Raw genomic sequence first — 9,464 nt, 5'->3', positions numbered from 1 at the left:
TTCTGACTTTGCAAAGAACTCGAGTACTTTGATAGATTGCCTAAATAGACGATGGTTCATAAGTGACAACACCTCGTCACAAGACAATGACCTACCAAAGAAATCGTGGCCAGTTACCCATGGTAGAATTTGAATCCCCAACCTAAAGGATGTGAGTCCCTTGAGGTATTCTTGTTTTATGAACTTACCACATTTTCAAGTAGCCTTCAACGTACTTGAGCTTTTCATAGAATTAAAAAACAAAATTCTAGTTCAATCTTAGAATAATATCGACCCGTTAAAGGACCCGTCAATTTTAAATGTACGACACTTCAAAAAATTTTCCGAAACACAAAAACTCATTAAATTTGAATATTTATTTTAACAAATTTCCTTGCAAAATGGAGTATGAAAGCTAAAGACTGAATATTGCATAATCAAACACATAATTTACAAGCAGCAACCTAAATACCTTGGAATATCGAGGAAGAATTTCTATTTGTAGAGATTCCAACTTCAAAAATCTAAAAACATGCTAAAAATTGATCATAGAAACATGTAAAATTAAGGAGATTATTATGGTGATTGGATCCATTGAAGAGGACCGATCCTTAAATTAAACCATGACTAACTGCTGTTTAGCTTCGACCCTCAATTCTTCCTTCATCTTTCTAATAAATTCATCAAACCTTTTGTTGAGCTCATCTGTACTTTCAGTGCTTTCTCCAACAAAAACACCATTTTTCATCAAAGGATCCAAACCCCATTTTTCACCTTCATCTTCTTCCTCTAGCAGGCTGCAGTTTTGAGTTTCGATTTCAGCTTCTGCTGCTGCTGCTGCTGTTTCTTCCATTAAAGCACTGTTTTCTATTGCTTCATCTTTCTGCGACAGTGGTGTTTTGGGCTGGTCCAAGACAAGTGACTCAACTGTATGGGGAATATCTTCATCTTCATCATCATAATCAAGAACACTGAGATTATTATTGTACTTCGATGAACTGATAGATCCTGAGAATTTTGCTAGAAAAACAAGCAGGCCATTGCAGAGAAGGAACATGTAGTTCTTATCTATATTATGACTAAATAATTGGAAAGGGAGTGTGTTGTGGAAATTGAAGCTAAAACAACGGAGCAAAGAAAGCCAACATGAATGAGACAACAAAAGGGAAAAAACAGAAACCGAAAGGATCAAATGAGGAAATTTCCCATGAAACTGAGTTTTCATAAATTGAACCAAAGATTTCTGTTCCTTGTTTTCTCTTTGATCCATTTTGTAAACACCTCTTTTGGGTGTTTGATCTTGAAATGGCTTGAAATCTAGAAAGGATTGATTTTGAGTATTGAAACTAAGACTCCATACCCTTTCTTTATAGAGGGACTAAATCTAAATAAAAGTGACTTCAACTTCATGGAAATATGGGATTGATTTCCCCCCACCCCCCAAAAATATCCCTTGTTTGCATGCAAATAATATTCAAGTATTGAGGCAAGCAAAGCCAGCCTTTTAAGAAACTATGTGATGTGGATGCAATTCAATGTTGCCATTTGGAAATTGGGGATTTGACATTTTACCTTAACTTGATAATTTGAAACTTTGTTGTTGTCAAACTATTTAGGTCCGATTTGAGGTTGATGGCTTTGATACATTATTGGGATTTAGGTTAGGGGTTTCTGAAAAATTAATTAGTATTTGAAAACAATTGAGGGAATAAAGTAACGTTGTCGGATGTGAGTTCGAGTGTGCTAAAACGCATTATCCTAATTGAAGAAGTGCTATGAAAAATTCTAAACATTGTATCAAAAAATAAAAATTAGGAATCATAATGCTATACTCGTGTGAAATAAAGTAAATAAATTACTAATGTTATAAAAAAATTTAAAAGTTATTATAAACAATGTACACATGCATTGAGAATACAACTTAGTTTACACTATAGTAAGTTCTTTGAGCATTTTAGGAAACATTCAGTTCTAATGTAGATCTTTGTTAGATTAGTAACGCATAAACAGTTGTTCTTATTTAAGCCATTGCAGCCATTAACTTATTCTGTACCATTATATACAATTTAGTAGGAGCCCCATCTCCCCTAAAACGAAAAATTTTTTATTTAGGCTTTTTTTATAGTTCGTAAAATTTTAAATTAGTAATGGTAAAATGTACGTTTATCTCCAAAATAATAAAAATTTAATTTATCCTTTAAAATAGTAAAATATATATTATTAAACTGATAAAATTATATTTTTACTATCGTAAAAATATACAATTTTAATTCCGTCCAAAAAAGTTTTCTAGCATACCGTTTAAAGCATTAAAATTACTGATGAATTGGGAAGTGGTTCCAGCGGCGGATGATATGGAGGAAGGCTTAGATGCCTCCGGTTAAAGCAATAAACTGTCTGCCGACTCTTTCAAGATATGGTTTTTAACTGCAATCTGTCTGACATAGGTTACAAGGGACCCAACTTCACTTGGAGGAGAGGGGGACTCCTTGGGCAGTTTCATCGTGCTCTTTGTAACGTTCAATGGGAGTGCAAGTTCTCAGGTACGACTGTTTTACACCTTCAAAAAATTACATCTGATCACATACCCTTGTTAATTACATTAGGAAATAAGGAGGTTGTAGAGTTATTTAAGGGTGAGTAAAAATCAATTTGACTCGAAAAAATAAAAATAAAAAATTAAATTTTGAGTTAATCAAATCGAGTTATATGGTGTTTTTTTAGTAAATTGAGTTTCAAGTTACAATTGAATAACTCAAATAACATATTGTTATAAATATACTTTTGGTCCTTATCAATTTTGAAAATGAGCAAATTGGTCTCTTAACAAAAATTATAAAAAATTCAAATTTTTTATAAAATATTAAATAATCTTAAATAATAATTTTGGGACCCAACTAAGTAAACTAATTATTGAAGTTTATCATATTAAAGTGTTTTTTTTCTTATTTTGCTTTGAAAGTGTTTTCGAAATATATGGTTTCAAATTTATGTTCTCTAACATTGATTTAATCATATTGTAACAAAATTTTAATTTTACATGTGTAATTTAACTCGAATAATTTCATTTGATTCAACTAGACTCAATTTCATTTTACTCGACATGATTTGAACAAATCGAGTTAGGATGATAAAATAAGACTCATTAACTCGATTAATTCAAAAAATTTTACTTGATTCGATCGAATACTCACCCATAAATGCATTAGACCTTTTCGTTATTTTAAAATTATAAAAATATTTTTAAAATATAATATAAAAAATTAAAAAAATTAAAAAATAGCATGAAATACATGTGGATTATCGTGCAAAGTGCAAACTATTACGTTAAAATTTTTACATTTTAGTCAATAGGGATGATAACAATTCAGTTCAATCGGGTTTTTTTTTTTTGAACTATCTATCATAATTCGGTTGATTCGCTTCAGTTCTCGACTTTTTCATATTAATTTTTTGTATTAATTTTCTGGTCACCCAACTACTACCAATTTTGATTAGTTCTCAATTTAATTCTCAAAAATTATTAATAATCTCAATTTAACGGAAATAGGCTCAAAAACAAAATTTTGATTAGTTAAATGACCAAATTAAAAAAATAGTTAGGTGACTAAAAAAATGAGCAATAGTTAAGTGACCAAATTTAAAATATTGATAGTTAGGTAACCAAAAAAGAAAAAAGATAATAGTTGAGTGACCTGCAATGAAATTTACCCAAAAAGTTGTAATAATTTCTAAATTATGGCCGACCGACAAAAGATCCAACCAACTTTTAGTTATAGTCCAAATGTAAAATTTCACAAACTGACTTTTATTGCTTGCTTTATTTACACGCTTTATTATAGCATCAAAGCTTTCTTTCTATTTTATCATTTTGGTGAGTACACTAACCTAACAACAAAGCATAAAAAGGAACTTTAACTAATATGGATGGTGTAAGCAATTATTCTCAAAGTGTGATATCCAGTGATTTTTGAAATTCGAATCTCGATATTTATAATTAACTTTTAATTTTTAAACTTGTTAGAACAGTTTCTAGTTGGTCGCCTTATTAGTCAATTTATCTTCTTCTTGTCATAGATGTTTAGAGTTGGGAAGAGACACGTTTTCTGATGAAAAATAAGGTAAAAGTCCAGTGTCTAAAGAACTGACCCCCTTCAATAGGGTATTTAGAAATGTGTATAAGAGGATATTTTTCTGGTCGGATTCCGAATCGGGTTAAGATATATTTTGTTATAATTCTATAACAATTTACTCAATAAATTTTCGAGTTAAAACTTATGTAGTAAGCCCTTAATTACATGTTGCACGCGTGTAACTTTATCTCAGAAGAGTCACTTTATAACTCTTCTTCAACAAGGTGGAGGACAAATTGTTATAGAGTTATAATAAATATATCTTAACCTGACCTGGAAAAAAACCTCTTATACACATTTCTAAATACCCTCCTAAGGGGGGTTGCCCTCCAGATACTGGAATTTTACCTACTTCTTCATCAAAAAACCTGCCTCCTCCCAACTCTAATCATCTATGACAAGAAGAAGATGAACTGGCTAACGGGGCGACCAACTAAAAATTGTTCTAACAAAACTATTTAATTTTATTGGATATTCCCAAATTATGCTCACATTGGCAATTGGTCGTTAAACTTTCAAACATTTTGGTTAAATTCTTAAAGTATCAATTTCGTATCAACTAGATCTTTTTGTTAACCTAACCATTAGCTTAGGCGTTAAATGTTAGCTGAAATCTAATGTTGAACATATTTAAGCATGTGCACCTACAACATGGACTGCTTGAATCCGACAATTTATTCTTTAACACGTTAAATTAAAACGGTCTATATAATAAATATACAGATATTTATAATCTAATTTGTGTATTTTAAATATATTTTGAGTCAAATCTAAACCAATATTTAATGCTTAAATTACTCAACACTAATTCATAGTTTCTTTGGAACCAATAATTTGTCTAATGGTGGTTAAGTAAGTGGTTAGCATTTGGATTTAAAAAAAATTGTTTAAATATTTATGGAGGTGTGTAAGAGATATTAATTTTATGTTGGGTAAGTAGATTCTTTCCTATTTAATTTATTATTTAATAATAACCATTTTTTAAAATTAATTATAAAAAGTATATAAATATTATTTTAAAATATTTAATTACCTCCTAATAATGAAATAAGACATCAAACTTATATATAAACCCTCTTTATAACCATTTTTCATTATAATAAAACAATTTGTTGAATAATTGATTTTTATATTTTATTTTATCCTTTTGAATAACTTTTCATTTATAATTATGAAATATACTTTTTTTGTTGAGTTAGTTATCTATAACAAACTTTCAATCAAATTTTAATGAAATTATGTTTATTCCTAAATAAAATAATAATAATTTTAATTAAAATGTTATTTCAATAAAATATTTAAAATCATTCATAAAAATCTATCAATCACATTTTATTAAAGAAAATAATTTTCAATCAATGGAATTACATTGTTAAATTTTGTTAAAGATGTGATCCAAATCTCAATAATTGACATTATTCTCGGAAATTTAAAAATATATATCTAAATATCGAATGTTATTATAAGTGTAACAACAAAAATCTTGGTAAATAAATGAAACTATCATGGAAAAAGTTAATTGTATAAATCAATAATAAAAATCATAAATCTTAGTTTGAGAAGACAAGATTTTAAAGAAAATTTATTATTTTTAGGAAAGAGAAAACTTGAGTACATTTTTAAAAATTATAAATATATTTACGAATACAAATACAATTACACTTATAAATAATATTAATAACTAAAATTGATTATTAACTCATAATCAAAATACATTCCAACCAAAATAAAATAATTAAATTAACATCAAACATTACATAGAATTAAGCAATCAAGCATTAGAAGACTTTGCTCATCAATCAAGAGATAATTAATTATTATATAACACAACACTCTTTGAAAATAATTTCTTATGGTTGTTCATTCTTTCAAGCAAAGAGAGGAAAGCTAGCTTATTTCCTGTTTTAGTAGACTTTTAATTAATCTTGAAAATTTATGATTTTTTATTTATAAATAAACATTTCAAAAGTAATATCTTGTGTGATTATAGAATTACATATAGATAATTATTTGATATATCGCTTCTAAATTTTTTAAATTTCACAAATAGATTGAAAATATGACAAGTATCATGTATATATATATATATATATATATATATATATATATATATTATGCATCCTATAATATACTTGTCAATCCCTTAATCCGCTTGTAATGTTTAAAAAACTCCATAGGCGGTGTATGGAATAATTTTTCATTATACAATATATGATAAATGTTGCAAGTATAATTTAAGAACACATTTCCTATTTATTCCACAAGTGGATTGAGGTTTTGCCACATGCCTTTTTTTTTTAATTTAAATATAATTTAAGAACACAGAGCAAAATCTCAACTCTGCTTGTGGAGTTAAAACTTTTCACCATAAATGTATCAAATAATACCCTATGATTAAAAATTGTTTTATGCAATTAAAGCTCATGAAAATCTCATGCTAAAACACCTGGCCAAACTATGGAAAATACCGGTACAATTCAGAGGATCAGAATTGAAAGCCATATAAGGTTGTAAGTAGACGTTGAGTTATCTACTCAATTTAAATCTGTCCGAAATTTAAGAAGGTTTGAGTAAAGAATTAAGCCCATTTAAAACATTAGTAACTTTTGGGCTTGAATATTAAAGGCTCCAACTTGAATGAACTTATTTTTTAACTTTATAATATAATATATTATGTAACTTATAACACATTAAAAAGAGTCTATAGTAATAAATAATACTACAGTGTAAACATTACAAAAATGTTATCTATAAGTAAAATTTTAATAATCTAAAGAATTATTAAATTTTAAATTAAAAATAATATATTTTTAAAAATAAAATAAAATAAATTGGACGGCCCTAAAATAGGTTTGAGTTAACCATTTACAAATATAGGTGAGCTTGGAGCAAAATTTTAGGTACATGTGTCGAGCTTGGTTAGACTTGGATAAGCATAAAGTATGTTATAACATGCTTAAACTCGACTCGACCCATGAACACCTCTAACTATAAGCATAGGTTATTGATAAGGTTAAATACTGCTACTAGTCATTGTATCATGTGTAAGTTGTAAATTTAGTCTCTATACTTTTTTGAATTTTAAAATTTCAATTCTAACACGAATCATGGGCATTAATTTTTGCTATTTCCAAATCTTATGTGACAAATATATTATCACATGTGTAATGACATGTCACATTGTTTTTTCACATAATAATCATAAAGAAAACTATAATATTTTAGTTAACGAATTTAATTTCTACCGTTTAAGTCATAACTAAAAATGTATTAGACTGAATTACTTAAGAATTGTATTAGACTTGTACAAGCCCATTTGCCTGGGCCCAATAAATAAACCAATGGCCCAAACATAAAAATGTGGCCCAACCCCGATGAAAAAAACTAGGGTTTCAGAACCCTAGTCTTTGCTACAGGTGCGCCGCCAGTCCCATCACCGCCTCTGCTATGCCACTTGCACCGCCCCCACCTACTATTTGTCACCCGCTGACAGACCTGCAAAGTGAGAAACAAACACACAACAGCAAACAGTAAAAATAGAAAATAAAAATAATATGTAAAATCAGGCTATAAAGGCCGAATGAAAATGTAGTTTTCCTTCTTCTTCTTTTTTATGAACATTTTTAGAAAATAAAAAGCAAAAAAAAAAAGGCAATGAAGGTGATTTTTGTTTTTGTTTCAGATCTGTTTGTTTGTTTTTATTCTTCTATTTTTCTTCTCTGCATATATAAACGAAAGCGAATAAAAAAGGGAGGAAAAAGAAAGTACCTGGAATCGCCCCGCGAATCCGGTCGTCGGAGACCCTTTTGGGTCGCCGAAATCGGATCGAGAGAGTGCGTGGGGGAACTTTTTTTCCTTTGGCCTCCCGGCCAATAAGGGTGAGTTTTTGCGCGTGTTTGGAACTGGGTTTAAAAACTCGACTTTTGGGTGACTCCGGCCACCGCCCACGGCGGGGCCGACGGCGGCCAACGGCCGAAAACCCTAGGCCGAAAAGGGTAGTGTTTGAGAGAAAAGGGGAGGCTTTTAATTTTTTTTAAAGGGGACGGCAAAAATGATTTTTTTTTTAATTTTAGTTTAAATAGAGGTACAAAACGGCGCCGTTTTGGGCTAAGGTTAACAGACTCCAAAACGACGCCGTTTAACTCTGACCCGCGCGCGACCCGACCCGCGCCTGAAGATCTGCGTGTTTTCGTTTAGTGGAGATATTTGCGCAATCGGTCTTTCTGCTTTTTAATGGTGTTACAATCAAGTACTTTTAGTTGTTTTTAAATTTTACCCCGTAATTTTTCTAAGATTTCAGTTTGGTCCTTCTTTGAACGACGTCGTTTTGGAAGGAGAAGGGAGATTTCCCCTTTTAGTCCCTCTATGTTATGCGCGTGTTTAGAATGGTCCTCCCTGTTTTTATTTATTTTTGATTTGCCCCCAAATTTCATTTTAAGTTTCAATTCGGCCCCCTTTTTTTGTTATTTTTGCTATTTTATTATTAAATTAGTTAATGTAATATTATCATTACTATTATTATTTTCTTTGTATATATTTTGTTTTATTTTATTTTATATTTTACTATCTTTTTTAAAATACATAGTTACTATTTATTGGTGCTTTAGTATTTAAAACTATCTCTTTTTTAGTATATTTTTTATATATGTTTTCATTTTGTTTCTATATTTTTATTTATTTTATCATTATTAAATTGTTTTACTTAAATATTTATTTATGTACCCATTATTATTATTTAAATTGTTCTACCTAATATTTACTCGTTTATTTATTTATTGGTTCACTATTACATTTTTAATTATTTTTAGTTTCATTTATTTACTTACTCATTTGTTTAATTAGTTTGTCTTGTTTTTTTTATCTTATTTTGTTTTTACTCTTATTATTCTTTTTTATTTTGATTTATTTTATTTCAACTTTTACATTTATTATTGTCATTTCATTATCTATTTATTTACGTATTTATATTTTGTTACACATACTTTCAAATTTTGACTATTCATTATTATTAACTTTATTATTATTGTTATTTATATTTATCATTGTCATCATCATTATTTTGTTGCACATTAGCGCTGTAATTCATTTTACATTTTACTATAAAATCGCTTTACATTAACCTTTGTCCGATATTTTGTATTAAGCAATTTTGTAACTTGAAATTCGAGAAATCGTACCTTAATTTATTGGGTTTCGATTTTTCTCGACAAGTCTAAAGAACCAATCATTTTTAAAATCAAAGCATAGGTTAAATAAAAACATATTCTCAGGAGTTCAAAAATGTCGTGTCCTAACATATTGGATATGACATGTTGTTTTCTCGAGATGAGAATTTTTCTAAAAAAAATAATA

General features: G+C 28.8%; 1 protein-coding gene across 1 annotated transcript; it reads right to left on the bottom strand.

The window, feature by feature from the left end:
- Positions 1-595: 595 nt before the first annotated feature.
- LOC105793068 (uncharacterized) lies at positions 596-1,036 on the bottom strand. The gene has a single exon (XM_012622007.1). It carries the CDS (start codon positions 1,034-1,036, stop codon positions 596-598), a length of 441 nt encoding a protein of 146 aa, XP_012477461.1.
- Positions 1,037-9,464: the final 8,428 nt, after the last annotated feature.

This window comes from Gossypium raimondii, chromosome 8 (genome assembly GCF_025698545.1).
Source record: "Gossypium raimondii isolate GPD5lz chromosome 8, ASM2569854v1, whole genome shotgun sequence".
NCBI lineage: Eukaryota > Viridiplantae > Streptophyta > Magnoliopsida > Malvales > Malvaceae > Gossypium > Gossypium raimondii.
This window is presented reverse-complemented; position numbering and strand designations above follow the sequence as displayed.